Raw genomic sequence first — 27,879 nt, 5'->3', positions numbered from 1 at the left:
CACTCTACCACTAGGCCAAACTCCCGGCCAAATCTTTAGTTTTTTTTTTTTTTCCCATTTTTTATTGTCAGGGTAATGTATAGAGGGGTTATAGTTACATTGGCTAGATAGTAGGTGTATTACTTCTCACACATTGATACCCCTTCTCAAGTTTTTGTCCCCATTTCCCTCCTACCACCCCCTCCCAATCATCTTGTTCCTCCCCCCCCCCCCGCTTTCCTATTGCAAATAAACAAATAAATGCATCTATAAAGTCAGATACAGTAACAATATGAAATTAAACAAAGGGCATAAAAAAGAGAAGAGAAGTAACATAGTACATTAAGAACAACAATTACATTTAGTTCTATATCTCACATGCTGGGAAACTTCAGTATTGTGATTTGTGTTGGGCAGCACCTTGTTTTCCCCATTTCCTACTAATTCCTCTCTTTCTGGTGTTAGTTTTCTTTTTCTCTTCTCTTCTCTTTCTTTCTTTCTTTCTTTCTTTCTTTCTTTCTTTTTTTTTTTTTTTTTTGTGGGTCATGGGATGTGAACTCGGTCTGGGCCCTGTCCCTGAGCTCTAGACTACTGCCCTACACCCCTAGGCCTGGGAGTCATCCTGGTGCTCTTCAGCTCTAGGCTACTGTCCTGCCCTTGAGCCAAGCTCCATTTCCTGTTTTCTTGGGGTTAATTTGTGATAAGAGTTTCAGGTCCTTTTATGCCCTGGCTGACTTTGAACCTTGATCCTCAGATGTCAGCCTCCTGAATAGCTAGGATTACAGGCATGAGCCACTGCACCCAGCTTTCCTGGTGTTAATTTTCTGACTAGTCAAGGATTCCTGAATTTTTAAATTTTTAAAATGAAGTATTTCTAGAGATTCTGGGATCCATGTTATTTCCTTAAATTCGTTGTTGCTGATATTACTACCTACCCCTGCTACTCATTTTTAGGGAACTAGGATGGTCTGTAGCAATAGCATTTGGTTTGGTAAGTGATCGCATTTTGCAGCTCTTAGTGAGAGCTAATTGCCATGGAGTAGATCAGATTTGCTAACCTCAGGACCAATGAATAGAACATACAGCACAACACCATTTAGCCTTGCAGAATGCGTTTACTTAGTGACCTGTGATTTTTTTAAATATTTTTTATTGTAATTAATAAAAGGGTTACATGATATTTGCCAGATAGAAAGTGCATTAATTCACATACATTGATACCCTTTCACATGTCTTGGTACCCATTACCCTCCCCTCCACCCCTCCACCTGTCTTGGTTTTCCCCCCTTCCCTATCAAATTTCAAATAACCAAATACAAATAAATTCAATATATCAGATAACAAAGTGAGATACTGTAACAATATGAGATACCCAAGAGACAGCAAAGGAGATGAGAGACAACATAGTACATTAAGGACAACAATCATTCGTTATATGGCTTTCGTTTCAATATCCTGGAGGTCCTTTCAATTAGCTTCATACTATATGGCCTTATGTATCAAGATTTTGCTCTATTGCAGATCTCTGCTAGTAGAGCCCAAGGTTTCTACCGATTATGACAAATGAGGGAAACCATTGAGCCTAAGTTCCTTTGAGTCTGGCTTACTTCACTTAATATGATTTTTTCTAAGTCTTTCCATTTCCTAACAAATGGGTCGATGTCGTTCTTTCTGACAGCAGCATAGAATTCCATTGTGTACAAATACCACAACTTGTTGATCCATTCATCAACTGAGGGACATCTAGGTTGGTTCCATATCTTTGCTATGGTGAATAGTGCTGCAATGAACATTGTTGTGCTAGTGGATTTAGTATGCCCTTGTTTCTGGATGGTTGGGTAAATGCCAAGTAGTGGAATTGCTGGGTCATAGGGGAGTTCTATGTTTAGCCTTTTGAGGCACTGCCACACTGCTTTCCATAGTGGTTGAACAAGTTTGCACTCCCACCAACAGTGTAGTAGTGATGACCTGTGATTTTTTTTTTAGCTTTAATTTGGTCACTTTATTGACGAGACATTTAAATACATACCACATAGGATTTAATATTTTTTATGGTCTATCATAATTTCCAGTAAAAAATCTTGCTTTATGAAGGGAGGGGTAAAAATTTGCTTCATCAGAGCTATGATTGCAATCCAAAAGATGTTCACAGGAAGTAGAAACACAATTAGAAATAAAATTACACTTCATTCTTTTTCAAACTAACACATTTTTTTTTACATCAAACACAGAGTCTGTGTTCTTAATAAAAACCTATGTTATTTCATTTCTTTGGAGCTGCCTAAAAGATTCCTATATGATGTCTTACAATAGACTTAGTACTAACCCTGTCAGAAATTCATAGATAACAAAGGATCTGAGTCCTAGCTCATACAAAAACCTTACCATTGTGGCATCTGTATGACCTGTGATTTTTGATGCTGTGAAATAGTGTTTCAAAGATAGTATAAAGTATTTTCTCTCAAAATTTGTTGTTAAGTATATATACTGTAGCCATTTTCTACATACTAATTTTCTCTTATTTTTGCTGGTTGTAGGGCTTGAATTCAGTCATATTCTTGCTTGTCTTTTTTTGCTCAAAGCTGGTACTCTACCACGTGAGCCACACTTTCACTTCCACTAATACTAAACTCCTAAGTTAACTTTCTTTTCCTTCCTTCCTTCCTTCCTTCCTTCCTTCCTTCCTTCCTTCTTTCTTTCTTTTCTTTTCTTTTCTTTTTTGTTTGTTGGTTGTGAAACTTGAACTCTGGGCACAGACCCTGTCCCTGAACTCTTAGCTCAAGGCTACCATCTTACCCTTTGGCCTGGGCATTGTCCTTGAGCTCTTCAGCTCAAGGCTACTTCTCTACCCCTTGAACCACAGTGCCATTTTCTGGTGGCTAATTGGAGATAAGAGTCTCCCGGACTTTAGCGCCCCACCTGACTTTGAACCTTGATCCTCAGCTCTTAGCCTCCTGAGTAGCTAGGATTACAGGCGTGAGCCACCGCATCTAGCTTTCTAAGTTAATGTTTTTATGATTTGAATACCATCTACCTGGTCTGAATTGAGCTGCCATTGTGGTCACTTTGGGTTTATGCTAAGAATTAAGACTTGACATTAACTCTAATTCTAGATCAAGGGTGATTAATTTTTTATTAGAACTTTTTATTAAAACTGAGTTTTTACATTTTATTTCAAATGTCGTGTTCTGCAGTCAAGTATTCAAGAAACTATATGCAATCACTGGCACATTAATTTAAGAACATAATTAAAATGAAACTGAATCTTTCTATGTCACAGATATATAGCATTCTCTATAATACAATATATCAATATATGTCTATAGAATATATATGTATCACATATTTTGTATCCATTCATCTGCAGTAAGGTATCTGGGTTGTTTCCATCTCTTGCCTATTGTGAAGGGTGCAGGGATGAACATGACTGTGTAAGTATCTTTATCATATTCTGGGTCAGGTTGCTCAGTGTAGATGCCTAGTAGTGGTATGGCTGGATCGTCAGGTAAGTCAGTGTTTAGTTTTTGAAGAACCTCAAGACTGCTTTCCAGAGTGGTCGTACTAGTTTACATTCCTACCAGCAGTGCTGTAGGGTTCCTCTTTCTCCACATCCCCACCAGCATTTGTTGTCTGAATAGAGAATATGGCCATTCTGATTGGTGTAAGATGGTATCTCAGGGTTGTTTTTATTTGCATTTCTTTTAAGGGGTGATTAATTTTTATATATAAAGCCTTCTTATTTTGGTGGCTTTAAAGCTGAGTAAGATATCAGCAGCTTTTTCCCCCTTTGTTTGTTTGTTTCTTTCTTTCTTTCTTTCTTTCTTTGTTTTTTTCTTTCTTTTCCACTGAGATCTCATAGAATTCTATTGAATTTAGAGTTAGCTCATTGTTCTGGAGATAGGCTTTAATTTCCACTTCCCTAGCTGGCTTCTAGGTACTGACTGAAGTTTGAGCAAATTTCACTGAGCTCATTGTTTGTACCTTGTCATAGCAAATCATGGCATCTAATTTGCCAAAGGGACTGAAAATTCCATCTCTAAATTTTGTGGGGGTCAGGGGGTCAAGCTCTCATGGGGCTTGAACTCAGGGCGTCAGCACTATCCTTCAACTTGCTTTGTTCAAGGCTAGCTCCACTTCCAACTTTCTGGTAGTTAGAGATAAGCATCTCATGGTCATTTCTGTTCAGTGTGGCTTTGAACCTCAGTACTCAGATCTCAGTCTCTTGAGTAACTAGGACGAAAGATATGAGCCATAGGCACCCAGTTCCACACCTCTAGATTTTTTTAAGTGAAAGAAACTAAGAATCTTCTATTCTTTTTTCCTTTTGCAAGTCCCTGGGGCTTGAACTCTGGGCCTGAGCATTGTCCTTGGGCTTTCTCAAGGCTTAGAGCTCTACCGCTTGAGCCACAGCACTACTTGTGCCTTTTATTTTCTATGTATGTGGTACCAAGGAATCTAACCTAGCTTGCATGCTAGGCAAGCACTGTACCACTAGGCCAAACTCCCAGCCCTTCTATTGTTCTTCTTACACTATCTGTGAAGAATTTATGGTGGACCTTGTTTTCTGTTCTCAGAGAATTCTCAGACTAGCTTTTGGGACAATTGGAATGCAGAAGGAAACCTTTTGCTCTGAGTGAAAAAGGTAGCTCTTGAAGCATTTTGAACAAAGGTATAGACGTGACTTTTTTGGGTTTTTTTTGACAGTCCTGGGCTTGAGCTCAGTGTCTGAGCACTGTCCTTATACTTTCTCAAGGCTAGAGCTCTACAACTTGAGCCTCAGCACCACTTCTGGCTTTCCCCCCCCCTCTGTATGTGGTACTGAGGAATTGAACTCAGGTCTTCATGTATACTAGTCAAGCACTCTACTACTAGGCCAAACTCCCAGCCCCTGGACGTGACTTTTCTTTTTTTTTTTTTTTTTTGCCAGTCCTGGGCTTAAGCTCGGGCCTGAGCACTGTCCTTGGATTTTTCTCAAGGTTAGCACTCTACCACTTGAGCCTCAGCACCACTTCTGGCTTTTTCTAAGTATGTGGTACCAAGGAATCGAACCCCGGTCTTTGTGCATGCTAGGCAAGCACTCTACCACTAGGCCAAACTCCCGGCCCTTGACGTGACATTTTTATACATTCACTTAGGGTACTGTTTAGAAAATACCATAGGGGAATGAAGGTAGGAACAGGTAGACCAGGTAGAAGACTACTGAAATCATTCAAGAAGAAAAGATGATATAGCCATTAGACAAGAAAAAGAAATTCATTGCATCCACATTGCAAAGAAAAAAAAGATCCTCTTCATAGAAGATAATATTTTATGTGAAATAACCCCTAAAATTAGAACTAAGAAATGAATTCAGTAAAATAGCAGGAGATTGTTACTGCACAAAAGTCTGTTGCATTGGTATACACTAACAATGAGGGTTCAATAAAGAAAAATTTGCGGGCCGGGAGTTTGGCCTAGTGGTTAAAGTGCTTGCCTAGCATGCATGAAGACCCGGGTTCGATTCCTCGGTACTATATACATAGAAAAAAGCTGGAAGTGGTGCTGACGCTCAAGTGGTAGATCTCTAGCCTTGAGAAAATCCAAGGACAGTGCTCAGGCCCTGAGCTCAAGCCCAGGACTGGCAAAAAAAAAAAAAAGAAAAAAAGAAAAATTTGAAAAGAATTTGTTTTATAGTAGCATGAAAAAGAATATAATTCTTAGGACTTAACCAGGGAGGTGAGAGACTTGTACAGTGAAAGCTGTGAAACGTTGTTAGATATTGCTGAAGTTTGTTGTTGTTGTTGCTTGTTTTTGTTTGTTTGTTTTATTTCTGTTGGTTGGGAGGCTTTACGACTTGAGCACAATGCCACTTCCAGTTTTCTGGTGGTTAATTGGAGGTAAAAGTCTCACAGAGTTTTGTGCCCGGGCTGGCTTTGAACCTCGATCTTCAGATGTCAGCTTCCTGAATATCTAGGATTATAGGCATGAGCCACTGGCACCTGGCATTGCTGAAGAATTTTACAAATGGAAAGACATACTATGCTCATAGATTGGAAAATTTAATATTGCATTGTTAAGATGCCAATGCTACCCAAGAAATCAATGATACAATGTATTCCCTATTAAAATTCCAGTGACAAGGGTTGAGAAAAATGGATGAGAATGATGGGCTATAAACTTTTGTTTTTTCTCTATTTCATTATTTTCTCGAATTGGCCAGTTGAGGATTTTCCAGTTATCTAAAATATTGATTCCTATTCAAAGTAGTTTGTGAATTGAAACTCCTTTGTAGAACTGCTTAAAGATAACAAAATCCCAATGGCATTTTTTGCAGAAATAGAAACTTTTATCTTAAAGTTCATTGGAACTAGGCTTGATGATGCCTATAATCCCAATGCTAGTGAGGCTGAGGCAGGAGGATTGAGAGTTCAAGGCAGGACTGGCTACATAGTAAAACTGTTGGGAGAGAGGGCGAGGGAGCAGAAGATAAGAGTGAGGAAGAATTGGAGGAGAGAGGCAAGTGAAAGGGACAGAAATCTTTGTGTGTGTGTGAGTGTGTGTGTGTGTGTGTGTGTGTGTGTGTGTGTGTGTGTAGTTTGTGGGACTTGAACTCTGGGCTTGGGCATTGTCCCTGAGCTCTTCACCTCAAAGCTACTGCCTTACCCCTTGAGCCACAGCGCCACTTCTGGATTTCTGGTGGTTAATTGGAGATAATAGTTTTATGGATTTTTAGTGCCCTAGCTGGCTTTGAACTGCAATCCTTAAATCTTAGTATCCTGAGTAGCTAGGATTACAGGTGTGAGCCAACCTGCCTGGCAGGGACAGCTGAAGCATCCATATTTTTAAACAACCATGTGTAATGCTATTTAAATAAAATATATTAAATGTAAAAAAGAGAGAGGGAGGGAGGGAGAGAGGGTGGGTGGTTGGGCCAGGAGTGTTGCCTATTGGTAGAGTGCTTGCCGAGCATGCATGAAACCTTGGGTCTGATTCCTCAGTACCACATACTTAGAAAAAGCTGGAAGTGGTGCTGTGATGCAAGTTGTAGAGTACTAGCTTTGAGCAAAGAAAGCTAGGACAGTGCCTAGGCTCTAGGACTGGTGGAATGGTGGGGGGGTGGGAGAGATGGAAATGTCAAGTGTACAAAGGCAATCATACTGTGGAAATTATAATGTACTATGGAAAATGACCTGTGTAACTTGTGGACAAGAATGGAGGGGAAGCTGGGTATGGTGGCTCATGCCTGTGATCTTAGCTACTGAGGAGGCTGAGATCTAAGGATCACAGTTCAGAGCCAGCCCAGGCGCTAAAAAGTCCATGAAACTCTTACCTCAATTAATCACCAGAAAGCCAGAAGTGGTGTAGGATGGTAGGTAGCCTTGAGCTGAAGAGCTCAAGGACAATGCCCAAGCCCAGAGTTCAAGTCCTACAACCGACCCCCCCCCCCCCAAAAAAAAAAGAATGGAGGGAAAAACTGAGGGAAAGTTAAGCAAAGGGTGGTAGCATTGTTCAAGAAAAGAAATTTACTCATCATCTGACTTATGAAATAGTAACCCCTCTGTAAAGCACCTTAATAAAAACAATAAAATTATATTTTATTTATTTATTTATTTATTTTTGCCAGTCCTGGGCTTGAGCTCAGGGCCTGAGCACTGTCCTTGGACTTTCTCAAGGCTAAAGCTCTACCACTTGAGCCTCAGCACCACTTCCGGCTTTTTTCTATGTATGTGGTACCGAGGAATCGAACCCGGGTCCTCATGCATGCTAGGCAAGCACCTTAACCACTAGGCCAAACTCCCGGCCCCTAAAATTATATTTTAAAAACTCAGAATAAGCCAAATGACTAAATGTAAGAAAATACAGGGTATATGCTTTATGACATGATTTGGCAGTCTCCTCCTCCTTCTCCTCCTCCTCTTCCTCCTCATCCTCCTCATCCTCCTCCTCCTCCTCCTCCTCCTCCTCCTTGGGGAGGCTACACGGTAAGACTTCTTTTCTTTTTTGCCAGTCCTGGGTCTTGAACTCAAGACCTGAGCTCTGTCCTTAGGCTCACTTAAGGCTAGAGCTCTACCACTTGAGCCACAGCACCACTTTTGGCTTTTTCTGTGTATGTGGTACTGAGGAATTGAACCCAGATCTTTGTGTATGCTAGGCAAGCACTCTACCAGTAGGCCAGACTTTTTAAGGTTACACAGTGAGACTCTTTTTTTAAAAAAAAAAAAATGAAGGCCAGGAGCTCTAGCCTCGAGAAAGCCCAACGACAGTGCTCAGGCCCTGAGCTCAAGCCCAGGACTGCCCCCCTCCCCCAAAATTTTTTTTTCTTATTTGGAAAATAGGTACAACTATTACTGTTTTTGTTGGCCTAATACTAGTAAAGCCTTTGACAGTTGACTTTTGTATTCCTTAGAAGGTTTGATGACCTTCATATAACTAGTATGTGTTTATCAAGCTCTTTATACTTTATTCCCATAAATCCTGCTTCTTCCTGAAAAGGGAAAGTTGGGCCTAAATCTCATATGCCAGTGGAACTTTCTTCTTGTTTTTCTCTCCAAGACTATTAGGCATCTCTGTTCAGCCTTGGAGTTAAATTGCTCTGGGTTTTTGTCCTTTATTTTGACACTATAGAGGAAAGAATCTGGAGTTTTGGAGCCTGGTAGACCTGACTTTTTTTTTTTCTCTTTGGGCTTGAACTCAGAGCCTGGGTACTGTCCCTGAGCCTTTTTGTGTTCAAGGCTAGCACTCTACAGGTTGAGCCACAGTGTCACTTCCAGTCTTTTCTGAGTCATTATTGGAGATAAGAATCTTACAAACTTTTCTGCCCTGACTGGCTTTGAATTTGATCCTCAAATCTCAGCCTCCTGAGTAGCTAGGATTGCAACAGGAGCTAGACCTGCCTCCTTATATGTAATATTCAGCCATAAACAATTCACAGGTAGCTGGGATTACAGGTGTACCGTAACCCACCATAGAAAGGTCTTTGAGAGAAGGTCTTGCTACATGGCTGTATCTGAACCTGTAATTGAACCTCGAAAGTGTACCTAGCACCATCAAAGTTTGATATCCACCCATGGTCTCCTTACCACAGTGATACTAGTGCTTGAATTCAGCTTTCTTGTTCACAGCTGGTATACTTCTAGTGTATACCTCCATTTCCACCTTTTGCTGATTAATTGGAGATGAGAGTCTCATGGGCTTTTGTTGGCTTTAAACTGTGACCCTCAGATCTCAGCCTCCTGAGTATTTAGGATTACAGCATGAGCCACCATTGCCCAGCTAACAGCCATGTTTTTGTTGTTGTTGTTGTTTTTGTCGGTTGTAGGACTTGAACTCTGGGCCTGGGCATTGTTCCTAAGCTTTTCTGCTCAATGCTACCCCTAGAGCCAGAGCACCATTTCGGTTTTCTGGAGGTTAATTGGAGATAAGAATCTCATGGTCTTTAGTGCCCGGGCTGGCTTTGAACCATGATCCTCAGATCTCAGCTTCCTGAGTAGCTAGTATTACAGACGTGAGCCACCATGCCTGGCTTAACCAGCCATCTTTTGTGTATATCAGTACACACGATAATTCATTCTTTTTTTAAAAAAATTGTTAAACATATAGTTCAATATATGAAAGTATCACAGTTTTATTTTTGGTGGTACTAGAATCTGAGTCCAGGGCCCTGTGCCTATTTAGGCATGTGCTCTACCACTTGAGCCATGTTCCTAGCCCTTTTTGCTTTTCTTTCTTTTTAGATAGAATTTCATGGTGTTTCTTGAGTATTCTTTCCACTATCTCCTGAGTAGCTAGGACACAGGTGCGTACCACCCAGAGTGCTTCTGGTGCTGCTGTTTCCATTTCTTCCTCTTTTTTTCTCCTCTTCCTCCTTTCTCTCCAGTACTTTCCCTCCAGAATTCAAGGCCTCATACTTGCTAGGCATAAGGTCTAGCACTTGAGCTATACCCCATTCTTCTCCTCCTCCTCCTCCTCCTCCTCCTCCTCCTCCTCCTCCTCCTCCTCCTCCACCTCCTCCTCCACCTCCTCCTTCATCTCCTTCACCTCCTCCTTCACTTTGATTACATATTTATGTAGGTGCTTAAGTAGTTGCTAGTCTAGACTATGAGCCTTCTACCAATGGCCTCTCAGGTGGCTAGGACTACAGATAGATACTGTCATGCCCGGCTTAGTGATTGAGATGGGATCTTGCTAACTTTCTTTGCTTGGCCTCAAACCATGATCCTCCTGATCTCTACCTCTTGAATAAATCAGACTACAGACATTTACCACCCTACTTAGCCACCCATAAATTGTTTTATCTACTCCTGGACCCCAAGTTTTTCAATGTGAGCCATTTTGCAGTAATTTAGTCTTGATATATGAATTAGTAAGAGCTTGAAAAACTACAGGTAAGGTAGAATTTTTAGTTCCTAATATTGACTTCTTACTTGTATTCTGACTTGTATTACTGACCTATCTCTGAGTATCCTCTACATAGTGTATGTTTTGGCCTATTGTCTAGAAACTTGTTTGTAGAGTTGATGGAAGAGTAAATAATCTTATTGTTCTGGAAGGTGCTTACCTTGGCAGTCAAAAAATTTATGAGATATCTGTAGTATTCTCCCTGAAATAAATGACTGAATCTGGCTTCTAATCATCCTCCCCTGGATCAGCTTGTATCAGATAGCCCCCATATCAGACATTCCCCTCTGTGCAACACTGAGCCCTTGACTGTCCTCAGGAGACATTCTGCCTTGAAATTGTGCCATTTTCCTGGATGTAATGTACAGTGTTCACAGATAGGTTGTGGGAAGCACTCATCCAAGCCCTCCTGGGAGCTTAATGTCTTTGCTTTGTTCTTATCACATTTACATATGAAATAGTCTATTCTCTTTCTCCCAAAATTTTCTATAACAAATACACCATCTAAAGTGATAATTACTTCTTTGCCTTTTAATCTTTTACTGGTTTTATTCTTGCTTATTAAGTGGTCTTTTGTTTTTTTAGTTAAAGAATTGTCCTGGCCTTCAATTGCAACTTTTACTTTTGTTTTGGCCCAGAAAAGTTTATTTCAGGAACCTTTTCCCTAAGAATAATGCTTATTTTAGAGAACCAACCATATAAATGTTAGAACTATTTCAGAAATAATGGCCTGGGGAATTTCCAGGAGAAGCTAGTAGGCTTTTTAGGAAGTCAAAGCAAAAAAGGGGAGAAAAAAAGACAAGAGGTAACAGGAAGGCAAGGGAGGTAAATATAGTCAAGGTATATTATATTCATGCAAAAAATAACATAATGAAACTAAAAACTTTTAAAACAGAGGGACAAGGGGGAGTAAAAAGAATAATCAAGGGCTAGGAATATGGCTTAGTGGTAGAGTGCTTGCCCAGCATGCAAGAATCTCTGGGTTTAATTCTTTAGTAACATAAGCAGAAAAGGCCAGAAGTAGTACCTGTGGCTGAAGTGGTCGAGTGCTAGCCTTCAGTAAAAGAGACAGTACCCAGGCCCTAATCATGCCCCAGGACTTGCCAAAAGGAAAAAAAAAAGAAAAAAGAAAAATCAAGGTACATCACTATATACATATATGGAAATATAGCGAAATCCTTTGGTACTGGAGTTTAAACTCTTGGCCTCACTCCAGCTGATGCTCTACCACATGAGCCATGCCTCCAGCTTGAGTTTTTGCAGAAATCTCAAGGACATTTTTTAAAGCCTAGGGTAGCTTCAAGTTGTTGTTTTGCTAGCCCTGGGGCTTGAACTCAGGGCCTGGGCATTGTCCTTGGACACTTTTTGCTCAAGACTTAGTGCTCTGTCACTTGAGCCACAATGTCATTTCTGTCTTTTTCTGTGTATGTGGTACCGAAAAATTGAACCTAGGGCTTCATGCGTGCTAGAAGAGCACTCTACCACTAGGCCACACTCCTGGCCCCCATTTCCAGTCTTTCTAAAAGTCAGACTGAACTATTTAGAATTAAATAGCCTCCATGTAAGGAGGCTGTTATCTTTGATTATCCAGCAAAAAGTCAGAGTGGAGTGGAGCTGTGACATGGCACAAGTAGTAGATTGTCATTCCAGTGGGAAAATGAAGCTTAAAAGACAGCATCTAGGCCCTGAATTCAACCCCCCTCCCCCCAAAAAAAGAATAACAACACCTGCACTATAGATAATTGTATCATTTAGGAACAGTAGTTTGACTTAACCCAAAGAGCAAGGATATCAAAGCAAAGATTCTTCCTCAAGAGAGACCCTTCTTACCTTTTAGCTTACTTAAGAGAAAGGAAAGACTAAGATCCTAAGAGGGGGGGCCTGTATTGTCACAACTAATTACTTCGGCATGTATTGTCAAGACTAATTACTTCAGGACTGAATGCTTAGATTGCTTTGTATGACAGTGTGTGCTTAGCATATATGAGGCTCTGGGTTCAATCTCCAACCACCTACACCCCATCTAGAAAATGCAGATTAATTTGTTGTGACAGACGCATATCTATAGCAGCTAGATGTGGTATGGAGGGAGGAAAGATCATGAAGAGATACAGGAAACTTGAGGGTAGGGTGATGGATATGCTTGCTATCTTAATTATAGTCGTTTCATATATGTACACATATGTTGTCAGTTGTCCAGTTGTATGTTTTCAAGTAGTTTTTAGTTGTCAATTTTACTTTAATAAAGTTAGAAAAGGAAAATGGTTTGGGGCAGCCATTTACCAAACATTTTTAGATTGTGAGAAGATTGCTAGAAAAAAATACACATATGTGAAATACAAATCAAGTCTTGTGTTTGTTTTTTTATTAAAGAATGTATTAACATTGATTTTTACATCATATTTCAAATGACATGTTTAACAAACAAGTGTTCAAGAGAGCAATCTCTCTATATAATCACTGGCACTTAGTTTTTAGAACATAATCAAAATTAGGCTAAGGGTTTGTATATTATAGATACATAGTAATTTATGAAATAAGACATACCTTTAATGTTTCTTCAGGAATCCATAGAAGCAACTGTATTCTTCTGAAGAACATGTCTAACAGTAACACTACTCAAGAAACCCTGGAAATAATGAAAGAATCAGAAAAAAAACTGGTGGAAGAATCCATAAACAAAGGCAAGCTTATATCTAAGACTCCAAGTAAGGAAGAAGTTGAGAAAGAGGGTGAAGATAACAGTTTGCGACAGGAGACACAGGTAAGGATTAGAAGTTCATTGTGTACACCCTTTTTTTTTTTTTTTTTTTTTTTTTTTTTGTGGGTCATGGGGCTTGAACTGGGCCTGGGCACTGTCTCTGAGCTCTTCAGCTCAAGGCTACCATGTACACACTTTTTAATGCTTGGATAGGAATAGGAATCTATAAGAATCCAGTCACATAAAGGAAGACTTGTTGATACATAAGCACCCCAACTTGAGTTTTCAAGGAATATCTTTGTGTTGTTTTATTGTGGAGTTTGTGATGAAATCCACGTCTAAGGAGTATACAGTGGAATGTCCAATCTATTAGACTTAAGTTCACTGGCTCATGCATTTTAATATCTTCTAACTATCAAATGAAAGATCTATAATTGATAAATAATAAAATAGCTAGGAGCTGGGAGTTTGGCCTAGTAGTAGAGTGCTTGCCTAGCATGCAAAAGGCCCAGGTTCGATTCCTCGGTACCACATATATAGAAAAAAAAAGCCGGAAGTGGAAGAGCTCTAGCCTTGAGAAAGCCCAGGGACAGTGCTCAGGCCCTGAGCTCAAGTCCAGGACTAGCAAAAAAAAAAAAAAAATATATATATATATATATATATATATATACACATATATATATGTATATATAGTTTATATATGTTTAGATATATATATATAGAGAGAGAGTGTGTGAGTTACCTGGTTTCATATACAATGTTAATCAAATTGATAACCTGGTTGTATTAAAGTGGTCTGCATTTTCTGGGTTAGAAATAGTCTCTGAATTTACCATTTGGAAAATGTAAAAGGAATTTCCTTCTTTGATTACCTTGTTTTCCATACAATTCCATACTTAAGTATAGACATATGGCTAGGTGGGCAAGCCAGGCTTCTTTTGTGCCCAACTAACCAGGCTATGAGCTTTCACTAGCCTGATAGTTATGTCTCTCCTGTCTGTCTGTGGTCACTGCTGGTTTCTTCTGTTACAGAGTCCAGTTTTTGTAAATCCTTTCCATTGTTCCCAAGAGTAAGACTTATCTTTATTTTAAAGTGTGAGGGATAGACTGTGAACCCTAACAATAAGTTAGATTAAATCATTTTGGAGGATCTAGAAATTTGAAGCATAATTTTTCAAGACAATTTAATTCACCTTAGCACTGTCTTTTCTAAAGATTAAAACAGCAACAACATCAAGGAATGAATTATAATCAGACTCTCTCTGAGACAGATGGTTCATGAGTTACTTGCTTTTCTACTGTCTTTTCTCATATATTTTTCCAGATTTCTTTTCTCATTGCTTTTCTCTTCATTTTCTTTTATGTAAGAGCTGTCATTCCCCACTTATCTTTCCAGGTTTTGTGGAAACAGTCAACCACACTTCCAACTATATTTCCAGCTTCCACTAATACCAATAATGAATGTTACTCAGGACAGATAAATATTTAATTGTGTGCTGTCACACTACATGAAAGATAATAATGAAATGAACTTTTAGATCAAAGTTATTTTATTTTTGAGGAGACTATTACGAGTAATGTTCGAACTATTACTAGTGATGTTCGAACTCCTGTGTACTTCTTAAAGATAGACAATAAAGGGCATTTATTGAACACAGTGGTACAGACTTGTAATCCCAGTACTTGGGAGGTAGAGGCAGGAGAATTGCAAGTTTGAAGCCAGCCTGGCCTATATACAGAGAGGTGGGGAGGGAGGAGAGGGGGGAGTGTGTGTGTGTGTGTGTGCCAGTCCTGAGGCTTAAACGCAGGGGTACTGTCTCTAAGCTGCTTTTTGTTCAAGGCTAGCACTCTACCACTTGCCAAAATACCACTTCCAGCTTTTTTTGTTTATGTGGTACCAAGAAATCGAGCCCAGGGCTTAATGCCTGCTAGGCAAGCACTCTACCACTGAGCCACTTTGCCAGCCCCCCAAAATGTCTTTATTTGAATATACAAATAGGTTGTGGTTCAGTTGGGATCAGAACCTCCTCTGACTTGACCCTATTTGCTGCCCCCCCAGAGGTAGAGCTACTGCTGCCATCTACTGGAGCTGCTATTATTATTATTATTATTATTATTTTGCCAGTCCTGGGCTTGAGCTCAGGGCCTGAGCACTGTCTTTGGGTTTTTCTCAAGGCTATAGCTCTACCACTTGAGCCACAGCACCAGTTCTGGCTTTTTTCTATGTATGTGGTACCGAGGAATCGAACTCAGGTTTTTGTGCATGCTAGGCCAGCACTCTACCTCTAGGCCAAAAAAAAAGTTGATGTATTAATTCCTTTTTTTTGGTGGGTCATGGGGCTTGAACTCTGGGCCTGGGCACTGTCCTTGAGCTCTTCAGCTCAAGGCTACAGCCCTACCTCTAGAGCCTCAGCCTCACTTCCCACATTCTAGTGATTAGTCAGAGATAAGAGTCTCACTGACTTTAGTGCCAGGGGCTGGCTTTGAACCTTGATCCTCAGCTCTCAGCCTCCTGAGTAGCTAGGATTACAGGCGTGAGCCATTGTTCCCGGCTTAATGTATTAGTTCTTGATTACTGTTTCAGGCTAGCCTAGGCAGAAAAGTTTAAGACTTATCTTCAGTTAACCAGCAAAAAGTCAGAAATGAAGGTATGGCTCAAGTAGTAGAGTGACCCCCTTGATTGAAAAGCCAGAGCAAGAGTATGAGGTCCTGAGTTCAAGCCTCTGGACTGGTACAAGGAAAAGAAAGAAGAAAGGAAAATAAAGAGTGTATCTGCTATAGAATGACTTCCCATGAAAATGTTTAAAAGCAAGGTTCAGAGCGATATATACAATATAATTGGTTTTATTATATATAGGTACAGTATATATACATAAACTATCCCTTAATAAATCTAAAAGAGGGACCGGGAGTTTGGCCTAGTGGTAGAGTGCTTGCCTAGCACTTGGTACCACATACTTAGAAAAAGCCAGAAATGGTGCTGAGACTCAAGTGGTAGAGCTCTAGCCTTGAGAAAAATCCAAGAACAGTGCTCAGGCCCTGAGCTCAAGCCCAGGACTGGCAAAAAAAAAAAAAAAAGAAAAGAAAAGAAAAAAAAAGAAATCTAAAAGAAATTCAGTACTGACTTATCCTTTAGGAGGGAGCCCAGGTTTTTAGGGAACAGATATGGAAGGAGACTACTGTTCAGTATAACTCCACTAATAATTCCTTTGTGACTTTTGAATGCTTCTGTCATGTATATGTACATTGCCTATTTGAAAAAATTGACAAATATTGCTGTGTACCATGAATCTTCCCTTACCACAACAGGTCTTGTCACTGACCAGCTTCATCATCATTTCTTATTCTTTTCACATTTATGACAGTTATTTGCTAACTAGTAAAAAGGGAAGAAGAGAAATCATCAACTAACCCCAAGACTGTGTTGATATTCTGCCTCAGATTTATTCTTCTCCCCTACCCTGCAACCTCAATGTTTTGGGAGGAGGGTTTGTTTTTATTTATGTTTTAGGACAGTATCTCACTGTTTAGCTCAGGCTGGCCTTAAGCCTGCAATCCTTTTGCTTCAACATCCCAGGTACTGAGAATATAAAAATGCATCACCACATATAACCAACTTCAGTTCTTTCTACAACCCTGCCACTTTCCCAAACCTTCATTATAACTTCTCAGGTGTTCTTAGCAATGAATTGGCTCTTCCTTCCCTTATCACTCTCTAGGGCCTCATTGAGCTTCATCTTCCTAAGCTTTTATTCTATTCCCTACACACACTCTCTCCACCTTTGTCTGATAATCTTATGCCCCTCTTTTGTGTTCTTTTTATCCTACACATTCTCACATCTCTTACCAAGACAAGCTATAAAAGTCACTATCTGGAGCTGGTAGTTTAGACAAGGATAGAGTGCTTGCCTAGCATACATGAAGACCCGGGTTTGATTCCTCAGTACTTCATACGTAGAAAAAGCCAAAAGTGGTGCTGTGGCTCAAGTGGTAGAGCCGCTAGCCTTGAAAAAGCCCCAGGATATTGCTCTGGCCCTGAGTTCAAACCCTAGGACTGGCAAAAAGAATTCACTATCTGAGAGAACCTGAGACCTGGGAGGATTCTCATATTCAGAAAAGGAGGAAGTATTTGAGATGAAGATTCTTTATTCTGTTCTTGTCCCTCCATAAGAACAAGTATTTTGGGTCATATTGTAACTCTGAAAGATGCTACTATAAGTTAAGGGCCATATTTCATATTCATTATGGATTAAATAGATTTCTGTGAACAAGCTTGGAAGGAAAATTTTTTCCTTGTGATATGGCAGTGACATTTCCAGAAGCAAACTAATCAGGAGAGGATTCTATATATGGTTTGTTCAAGAGTAAAATTTCATTAATTTATATCATCCTGCTTTTTACTCTTTGTCTTCATGGTGAATGTGATGTGAGTATAGATAATCTAGGGCCCATTCTGTGTAACAGTTGCTAGAATTGGAAAAAGGCAAAAAACGACAAGGCCAGGCATGGTGGCTCATGCCTATAATCCTAGCTATTTAGGAGGCTGAGATCTGAGGATCAAGGTTCAAAGCCAGCTTGGGCACAGAAGGACCTGAGACTCTTATCTCCAGTTAACCTCTAGAAAATGGAAAGAGGGGCTTGGCTCAAGGGTAGGGTAGTAGCCTTGAGCTGAAGAGCTCGGGGACAGCGTCCAGGCCCAGAGTTTAAGCCCCATGTCTGACAAAACAAACCAAAACAAAAAAGAAAACAAAAAGACACCAAGTTATTTTCATCATAGATTGACAATTGTTGAAATGATTTTTATAGTTAGTACATTTTGTTATTAATGTGTATTACTTTCAAGTTACGTGTGGATTTTTTTTCTACTTTTAATATTTCTTTCTAGCAGAGAAGGACATCTAGCCATGGTCATTCCAGGAAAAGAGCCAAGGTAAGAGATTGCCCTCTGTTTCTTATTTTCTAAAATTCTTAGTAATACTTGCAAATGAAAAAAATCACTGAGATCTTTTTTTTACAGATTACATGTAAGGAAAGCCTTCTTGCTTGCATTTAGTACCCCAGTAGTAAATATACATCGCACACAGATGTGTACGCACATAGTTGCTTGCATACAAACATATGTTTCCTAATGGAAGATTTGCCTTCATTTTTAGTTCAGTCACAGTCTATTTGTGATGGCAGAAAGAATACTCATCTGGCACTTTCCATAGAGCATAAGAGAATTTGGTGCTGATTGTGCTCAATTCCAGCTTCTTTGCTCACCTCTGGCTTTTCCAAAAGAATGGTTATTCCTATGAAATTCTTCATGTTCTTTTTTTTTTTTTTTTGCCAGTCCTGGGCTTGAGCTCAGGGCCTGAGCACTGTCCTTGGACTTTCTCAAGGCTAGAGCTCTACCACTTGAGCCTCAGCACCACTTCCGGCTTTTTTCTATGTATGTGGTACCGAGGAATCGAACCCGGGTCTTCATGCATGCTAGGCAAGCACTTTAAACACTAGGCCAAATTCCCGGTCCATTCTTCATGTTCTTTTTTCTCCCCATGTAGATTTTCCTTTTAGATAAATCCTGCCCCATTAGTAGAAATTACCAAATGTTTTTAGATATCCTAAAAATGCAGTCTTTTTCTCTCTGCTTTTGAGTTTGCTTTGTACTAGTATTGGAACTTGAACTCAGGGCCAATGGTCTCAGATTTTCAGTCTTAAGGCAGGTGATCTACTATTTGAGCCACAGTTCTACTTCTGGCATTCTGCTGATTAGATTCTCTAAAAATTATCTGATTACACTGACTTTGAAGCAAGATAATCAGATCTTAGCTTTCTTAGTAACTAGGATTACAGGCATAATCCATCAGCACCTAGCAAGAATTATCTTTTATGTGAGCCAGCCCCTGGAAAAATGGACCTATTTGGAAAAGAACAATCTTATTGCTGTTAGCAACAACCAACAGAGTCAAAGAGGATGTGTTCTGAATGTTTACCAAGGGATGTGTGTGTGTGTGTGTGTGTGTGTAGTTATATATATTATATAAATTTGTTTGTTCATTTCAGTCTAATTCTAAGCTGAAGTTGGTACGAAGCCTGGCAGTATGTGAGGAGTCCTCCACTCCATTTGCTGATGGGCCACTAGAAACACAGGTTAGTCCTTTAATAGTATAGCTACTGTTGCCGCCGCCGCCGCCGCCGCCGCCTCCTCCTCCTCCTCCTCCTCCTCCTCCTCCTCCTCCTCCTCCTCCTCCTCCTCCTCCTCCTTCTGCTGCTTCTCCTGCTGCTGCTGCTTCTGCTTCTCCTCCTCCTCTTCCTCTTCCTCCTTTTCTTCCTCTTCTTCCTCCTCCTCCTGCTGCTGCTGCTGCTTCTCCTTCTGCTGCTGCTGCTGCTTCTCCTTCTTCTGCTTCTCCTCCTCCTCTTTCTCTTCCTCCTTTTCTTCCTCTTCTCCCTCCTCCTTTTCCTCCTCGTTGTTGTTGGACTTGAACTCAGTAGGCCTAGGCATTGTTCTTGAGCTCTTTTGCTCAAGGCTAGCACTGTACCACTTTGAGCCACAACACCACTTCTGGTTTTCTGGAGGTTAACAGGAGATAAGAGTCTCGTAGACTTTCCTGCCCTGGCTGGCTTTGAACTGTGATCCTCAGATCTCAGCCTCCTGAGTAGCTAGGATTACAGGTGTGAGCTACCTGCATTAAGTGTAACTCTTGAATGTGGTAGTTGTTTGATATATATAGTATTGACATCAGAGAGTATACTTAAAAACAAAAATAGTTCAGTAAGGTAGAATATGGTAAGATCCTGAAATGTTAGGTTTTCTTGTCTTTACTATATAGGATAATCTAAACAAGGCGATCTCAGAGAGATGATCCTGTTTTCCATCTGTACCCTTCCCCTCCGATGGTTACCATCCAGTCCTTTGACGAGGACAGGCAATATAACTTGAACTGTTCATATAGTAGTTTGTGACTGTTGTCAGAAAATGCTTTGGCCTACCTTTTTTTTTTTTTGCAGTTCTGGGGCTTGAACTCAGGGCCTGGGCAATGTCCTTGGACACTTTTTGCTCAAGGCTAGTACTGTGCCACTTGTGCCACAGTACCACTTATGGCTTTTCTGTGTATATGGTACTGAGAATCTAAACCAGGGCATCGTGCATGCTAGGCAAGCCACTAGGCCATATTCCTGGCCATTGGCCTATTCTCTTTAGGAAAAAACTAGCATTAAATTATTAGCAATATACATGCACTGGTGGCCCAAACCTGTAATCCTAGCTGAGCTCTGAGGATTGCAGTTTGAAGCCAGCCTAGGCGGGAATGTTTACAAGACACTTATCTCCAGTTAACCACCAAAAAGCCAGAAGTAGAACTGTGTCTGAAAGGATAGAACCCTAGCCTTGGGGAGGTGGGGGAGGGAAGCTCACCAATAGAAGAGGCCCTGAGTTCAAGCTTGAGGCTTGGCATATACTCCTGTGCTCCGCCACCCCCCACAAATTAACAATATATACTTTTCTTTAAGATAAATCTGTTGATCCAAGACTAGCCTTCATTGAAAGTCCAAGGAAGTCAATCACAAATCCTTTTTCTTCTTTTTGCTTATTTGTTTGTTTAAGGATATAATTCAACTGCATATCAGCTGTCCTTCTGACAAGGAAGAAGAAAAGTCTACAAAGGATGTCTCTGAAAAGGAAGACAGGGACAAAAGCAAAGAGAAGGTTCCAAGGAAGATGCTTTCCAGAGGTGAGGACTTTGGTGCTATCCAGGGTAGGATAATAGTCAATTCTGATTTTGTTTGGGTTCTGAAATGAATGGTGATATAGACAATCATGGTAGTACCTACTCTAGATAACATATTTTGGCTTGGGAATAGCTAAAATAAAAATTTTGGGCTTTAAAATTTTGGACTGGTAGCAAAAAAAAAAAAAACTAAAAAACTAAAAATGATACTACATAAGAACAAATTAAGTTTAAAAGTCATGTTTATCCAGGTGTGGTAACCATTCACCTATAATCTCAGTATTTGAGAAGCTCAGACAGGATTGGAAGTTTGAGGACAGCCTAGTATACATAGATGAACTCTTGTTTCAAAAAATAAACCAGGCCGGGCGCAGTGGCTCACACCTGTAATCCTAGCTTCTCAGGGTGCTGAGATCTGAGGATCACAGTACAAAGCCAGCCCTGGCACCAGGGCACTAAAGACTGTGAACTCTTCTCTCCAATTAACCACCAGAAAACTGGAAGTGACGTTGTGGCTCAAGGGGTAGGATGTTAGCCTTGAGCTGAAGAGCTCAGGGACTGTGCTCAGGCCCAGAGTCCAAGCCCCATGACTGATCCAAAAAAAAAAAAAAAAATCTATATTGTCCTGTTTCCTGAAATTGTGAATTGTGGAAATTTTAGCCTTGACTATTCTTACCTGGAATTTATTTTCCTTAGCTTGAGTAAACCTGCTTTATTTTGATCAGGACATTCCAAAAATGTTCATATTAATGAAAGGTTATAGATATAATCTGTTTAAATACCAAAATATTATGGCCCAGATTCTTCATTCTTTTGTTGCATTGTTTTGGCCCAGATTCTTCATTCTTTTGTTGCATTGTTTTGGCCCAGATTCTTCATTCTTTTGTTGCATTGGGGATTTTTTCAATTTCATCTGTTTTTTTTTGTTTTTTGTTTTTTTTTTGCCAGTCCTGGAACTCAGGGCCTGAGCATTGTCCTTGGACTTTCTCAAGGCTAGAGCTCTTCCACTTGAGCCTTAGCACCACTTCTATGTATGTGGTACCGAGGAATCGAACCCAGGTCCTCGTGCATGCTAGGCAAGCACTTTAACCACTCAGCCAAACTCCCGGCCCCGATTTCATCTGTTTTGATTAGATTGTGGGCTTTTGCATGGGATTAGGTACTATGCAAGGCAGTTTCATTTATTTTTAAATGTCTTTTGTGCTTGTAGACTCCAGCCAAGAATATACAGACTCTACTGGAATAGACCTACATGAATTTCTTGTAAATACACTGAAAAAGAACCCAAGGTAATATAACATGATTGGTATAAGAGGGAAAGGAGATGAGGGCCAGCAAGACCAACAGGCCAAGCAGTTTCCCAGAGATTTTCCTTTATTAGAACCTAGTATTAATATTAATATCTTTCTCAAATACAGTCAGCAGTAGTGAGGAATTAAGAATACCATTATATTGAGGGTTCTGCCTTGGAAAAGTTGAGAAAAATTCTATGGAAAAAATAATTCAGAGACTAAGAAGTATAAAGACTTGGAAGTATACCAGTTAAAAAGCCAAGAAGAGTAATGTGATTGATTTATATGTAGGCTAAATCCTGAGTACTTTAAAATTGATGAATAACTGTTTAGGATGTAGAGTAAGTTAATATAAAGTATGTGCTTATTTGAATACGCTGCTAACAATTACATTTCTGATATGGATAACATAACAATGACATCTCATAATATCATAATTAGGGTTGTTTTTCTTTTTTTATAATACTATAAGATAGGCTAGTGAAGCACAATAGCCATTGCATTATGGCCCATTATTAAAGTTTGGATCTATCCTTCCTTCTGCTCTCACAGTGAACAAGCGTTTTCATTCCTTGTTTTCAATGTCTATGAGAGGGTTGTATTTTGTTTTGTGTTTTAATTTTTTTTAAACAGGGACAGAATGATGCTGCTAAAATTAGAACAGGAGATTCTGGAATTTATTAATGACAACAAGTAAGTTACTTGTATGAAATACATACTTAGAGGTGGGAGGGTGCACTGGAAAGAAATTGAGGTGCAATTTTAAGACATCCCTTTCATCTTTCCTTTGAAGTAAGAGTGAAGTGATTACTCACAGGAAACAAAAAGGGGAACAAAAACAGGATGGATTTTAAAATACACATCTGAAAGTGGTGCTGTGGCTCAAAGGGTAGGGAGGTAGCCTTGAGCCAAAGAGCTCAGGGACAGCTCCTAGGCCCAGACCCAGAGTTCAAGTCCCAGGACTGACTCCCCCCCAAAAAAGTAAAAAATACACATGTAGGGAACGTGAGCATAGCCTGGTGGTAGAGTGCTCGCCTAGCACGCATGAAGCCCTGGGTTCGATTCCTCAGTACCACATACACAGAAAAGACTGGAAGTGGCACTGTGGCTCAAGTGGCAGAGTGCTAGCCTTGAGCAAAAAGTGTTCAAGGACAGTCCTAGCCCCTGAGTTCAAGCTCCAAGACTGGCCAAAAAAAAAAAAAAAAAAAAAAAAACAAGTAAGGTTTTTAAGTTACCAGATACATTATTGCATGAATTGAAAAAGAAGTTTCTTCTTTTCAGTAACTATACCTTATTCCAGATGTAACTCTTCTTACATTTCTGATTTCTTCTTTTAACTATCATCCATGTGGGAGAGACCAAGGCATTAAATATAGTGTTAATGAGAATAGATCAAAATAATCCACAAAATATTGAAAGAAACCTTTTTGGTTCCCAATGAATAATATCTGTCATCCTCATAATATATCTACTTCTCCTAAGAAATTCTCCACTTTTATTTATTTGCAAGAAAAATTACAGGGCAGGGGTTATGGCCCAAGTGGCAGAATACTTGAGGCCCTGGGTTCAATCCCTAATACTGAATAAAACTGCAGTTGGCTATTACAGTTGTTATTTGGTTATTTGTCTTGTTTTACTTTTTTCTTTGGTTTCCTTCAGCAACCAATTCAAGAAGTTCCCTCAGATGACCTCATATCACCGGATGCTCTTACACCGGGTAGCTGCCTATTTTGGAATGGACCACAATGTTGATCAAACTGGGAAAGCTGTTATCATCAACAAAACCAGCAACACAAGAATGTAAGGGAGAAAAACCATATACTGGAAAGACTTTCTTGGGATAGAAAAGGAAGATATAGGATGAAGATGTCTCTTCTAGGGGAGGAGAAAGGAGGGTTATGTCATTAATTCCTATTTTTTCTGAGACCTTAGACACAGATTTTAGAAGCACTGATTTTTGTGAAGACTGGCCCTAGTGTCTTTTCCTCTTCATGATAGCATGAGCACAGCTTTAAAGAAAGAGAAGTTATACTTGTATAAAGCACAAACACATTAAAACTTTTATATGGCTTGTTGGATGCCTGAATCTAGGAGTTGTAGAATTTCAAAGAACTATACCAAAGAGGTCTCCTTTCTAACAAAAGGGTCTTTTTCCTCCCTTCCTTTCACATTTCTTTCCAAATCTTAGCCCTGAACAGAGGTTCTCAGAACATATAAAAGATGAGAAGAATACAGAATTCCAACAGAGATTCATTCTCAAGAGGGATGATGCCAGTATGGACCGAGATGATAACCAGGTGAAGAGTGAAAGAGGGTGGGCCTATAGAGACTGCAGCAAGAGAAACTGGGAAGGGAGAAGAATTTGAGGGGAGGGGTGGAGAAAACTCAAAATATGTTAGAATGGAAAAATATATTGAGCTATACGTTAGCTTTGACTTAACATTGAGGACCTACTACACTTTTTGAGCTGTATGCCACTCTCTTAGCCCCAAGGAGACATGGTGCTGAGGTTTGCTAGGTGATTTCATTTGAGCTAAAACTCCTTGGATTTGCCACTGACTTCTAACTATAATCATTTTGGACAAAGTGAGGCCTCTCCCTGCCTCAGCCTTAATCCAGCTGATAATTCAATCTTTTTTTCTTTAATAGTTAGGGGTTCCTTTGGGACCTATCAAAAGCTACTTTAATCCCACTTCTACTCTTATCCTAGTTTTGGGCTAGCTTTGAACTGGCTTCGTTATAGTCTAATTTAGCCAGTTACAAAGATGTCTCTGATTCTGTAAAATCCTTAGTCTGTTCCCAACTCCCTCTATCAAGGTGAGTTCATTTGACTTTTGATACTGGAAACAGTAGGATTCCCTTTGTGATCTACATCTAGAGAAATAAGAAATGAATGAGCTGTCCTGCCCTTCCATTTATGGATCTGACTATTGCCCTTACCCATAGACCACCCTTTAAGATAGTAAGTGATTGTTTGGGGATCGTTTTCCTAGCTAAGTAGAAAGTTTTGATCAAGCCTGCTTCTACTTGGTTTCCAAAGGGGATTAGATTTGGAGAGTATGGTTGGGTAGAGCCAGTATGAGTCTTGTTAATTACAACTTATAATACTCTACCTATAAAGTTAAAATTTATTTTCTTGGGATATTGCATGGTCTTAAGGCCAGGAAATTTCTTGCTTGCTACTTGAATATTAAAAAAAAAAAGTACCATAATTTAATGAGGACAAACACACTGGGTCTGATTGAAAACAAATAAACACACAAAACAACAAATTAAAAAAAAAAAGTAAGAGCCTTTCCATCCTGATGCCCTTCTCTCCATTTTCTCTAAACCTTTTTTTCTGTGGATCAAGAATTATTCAGGCCTAGAGGTACATTGGAGTGGATTACAATCTGTCTCTATTATGAACTTTTCATCTCTCAGCTTCAGGCTTGATCCATATTAAGGTAGATCATGCATTTTCTGTCTGATTTAATAACAAGCATAGTTTTGCTATTTTCTTAAGTGAGGCTCTGCTTATCTTGTATATGTTATCTCTTTTAATTCTATATACAACCCATCATAGATGAGGAAATTAGTCCACATAAGAATATTGAGGCTAACAGATGTTAAGTTACTTATTTAAATTCACATTACTGCAAGGTGGCAGAACTGGGGTTCTGCCTGAACTTTCAGTCCATTGTGCTCTGTCTGTTCTGTCATTAGTTTATCAGTTTTAAGAACTGAGGACAATATAATTCCTAGTGTCTTGAAATGGAATTAGTAGAACAGTTGTAATGGAATATAGGTTCTGAAGTAAGAACTGAATTCAAAGTGGGAACTCTTGAAGTTGAGACTGATGAGGATTAGGAGCATCAACCTGGAGAACAGGCTCTTTGGAGCTTCATTGGAAGCTTTTAAAACTCTGAAGTGAGAATTTTCTGTAGCCTGGTGACATCTCTTCCTCAGAGATCCTTGCTTTTTACATGGGTGCTGTAACAGAATTCACAAATGGCAGGCCAAGAGAGGAACAAACAGTGATAGGGAGTTAGGTGGTAGTTAGTCAGAAATGGTGATCTTCCCAGACATCCCTGCCTATTGATTACCTCACCACACATCTGTCAGAGAATGTAAAGTTCTCTGTCTTCCATTACCTTCTTTTCCCTCTGTCTCTTTTCTCCCTTTCCTATACCCCATTTATCTGTTTTTTTTTTTTCCTCTACCCATCACTTTCTGTCTCTATGTTTTGCTCTGTTCTCTGTTTCTGTAGTTTCTCTCTCCTTCTCTGCTTTCAATTGATTTAATTAAAATGAGAAAAAAAATGCTAAGACTGAGTTTAGCTTTACCCTTGGGATTTCATTTTACCTCTTGGGTCTTCAGACTATACCATTAGTGACAAAGGGATGTAAGGTGCTAGCTCTGTAAACTTCTACATTTAGCTCTACTATTTCTTTTCCCCCTCTAACTTCTCTCCCTTACTTTCTCTCTAAAACAATGTTGTTTATTTTCCCAGGGCTATGTTCTTGATCTTTACTGACGGGAGAGTACCTTATTATTACAGGGAAGCAAGCTGATCCTTATACATAGTTTTTATTCTTGATACTCTGGGAGGGTGGGGTAGGGAGATGGAGAGTCCTCAATCATCTAGAAAACATGATCTCCCAAACTGCATGGTCAGATGTACCCAGTAAAGCCTGTCCAGGACTGGAAATTTTATTTCTTTTTTTTTTTTTTTCCATTTTTTTGATGGCAACTATAAACTTTCCCGGTTTCTCTTCCTTGCTGGTGTGCAGTGAGCTTGCAGTACGAGGAGAACTTAACTAGCTTAATTCTGCTCATCGATCTAGATCAGAGTTCCATTGCAGGATGGAAGGAGGAGCAAGTCAATAGAAGAGAGAGAGGAGGAATATCAAAGGGTCCGAGAGAGAATATTTGCCCGAGAGGTAAGTGTAGCTTCTGAGAGTTGTCAGCCCATAGCTTTAGCTCTTAATCTTTGAAACTGTGAATAAAATGAACCCTCCATAAATGTTGTTGGGTTTTTTGTTTCTTCTTTTTTTTTTTTTAAAGCCAACATCAGCCAATCCAGATTTGACCTCTAAAATTAAATATGGCTTATTGGATAGCTGCAGGTTTTTACATTTAGTACTTCTTAGTGTGTTACTTTTAGTACTTCTTGCTATATAGTACACAAAGAGAATTTGTGTACTATAAATTTGGAGTGGCTGAATTTGGCAAACATAACAAGACCAAAAATAGAAATGGTTTCAGCAGGGCTGATAGAAGGGCCCTGAATTTTGCCTGTTATACCCTTCTCCCACTTACCCTTTTAGAGTTCCATTGTCCATTTTAGACATCTTTGCTTCTAAGTGAAGACTTGGTATCCTCAGAAGCTCTACATTCATCTTTTTTGACCAGCTTTGTTTTTAGGATTTACTGGTGATTGTGAGAGTATTGTTCTAGCATCCATTCTCTGCAAGCTCCACATTCCATGTGCACAGAGGGCACCTGTTCCCTCTAGTTACCACCTAAGCAGAAAGTCCCTTTCTTCCTATATTTCTTACTTTGCTTCCTAGAACAGGAATAGCTCCATAGTCTGAAAGGCAACATCAATATGTTATTTCTAAGCATTGTAAATCATATAAAATATATTTGTTATTCCTATACCTGGTTGCCTTTCCTATCAGTAGAAGATACACACACACCCCACAGAAATTCAAAAAAGAGTTTGGGTAGTCAGTTGATGAACAAATCTCCAGAAAATGTAGATTTAGGTAGCAGAACATCTCACGGCTAGATTAGCAATAGAGGAAGTCTAAATGAATATATTCAGAGGGAAACAACT

The 27,879-nt window shown here is 39.6% G+C and overlaps 1 protein-coding gene across 22 annotated transcripts in view; it reads left to right on the top strand.

The window, feature by feature from the left end:
- R3hdm2 (R3H domain containing 2) overlaps positions 1 to 27,879 on the top strand; it is a 124,312-nt gene that overhangs the window by 55,182 nt on the left and 41,251 nt on the right. For 8 of the 22 annotated variants that reach the window (XM_090327518.1, XM_090327512.1, XM_090327515.1 and 5 more), the window contains 9 exons: positions 12,921 to 13,120; positions 17,943 to 17,987; positions 19,103 to 19,189; positions 20,643 to 20,769; positions 21,977 to 22,055; positions 22,692 to 22,751; positions 23,718 to 23,858; positions 24,247 to 24,355; positions 26,885 to 26,980. In XM_090327518.1, the coding sequence (XP_090183644.1) occupies positions 12,956 to 13,120; positions 17,943 to 17,987; positions 19,103 to 19,189; positions 20,643 to 20,769; positions 21,977 to 22,055; positions 22,692 to 22,751; positions 23,718 to 23,858; positions 24,247 to 24,355; positions 26,885 to 26,980 (909 nt within the window). In that variant the 5' untranslated portion in view covers positions 12,921 to 12,955. The remainder of the gene's footprint in view (positions 1 to 12,920; positions 13,121 to 17,942; positions 17,988 to 19,102; positions 19,190 to 20,642; positions 20,770 to 21,976; positions 22,056 to 22,691; positions 22,752 to 23,717; positions 23,859 to 24,246; positions 24,356 to 26,884; positions 26,981 to 27,879) is intronic. The other 14 variants (XM_090327590.1, XM_090327567.1, XM_090327533.1 and 11 more) reach the window with 5 other exon arrangements.

The sequence above is a fragment of the Megascapheus bottae genome, chromosome 2 (genome assembly GCF_031878675.1).
Source record: "Megascapheus bottae isolate mThoBot1 chromosome 2, mThoBot2.hap1, whole genome shotgun sequence".
Classification (NCBI taxonomy): Eukaryota; Metazoa; Chordata; class Mammalia; order Rodentia; family Geomyidae; genus Megascapheus; species Megascapheus bottae.
The sequence above is the reverse complement of the archived record's forward strand: the minus strand, read 5'-3'. Positions and strand labels throughout refer to the sequence as shown.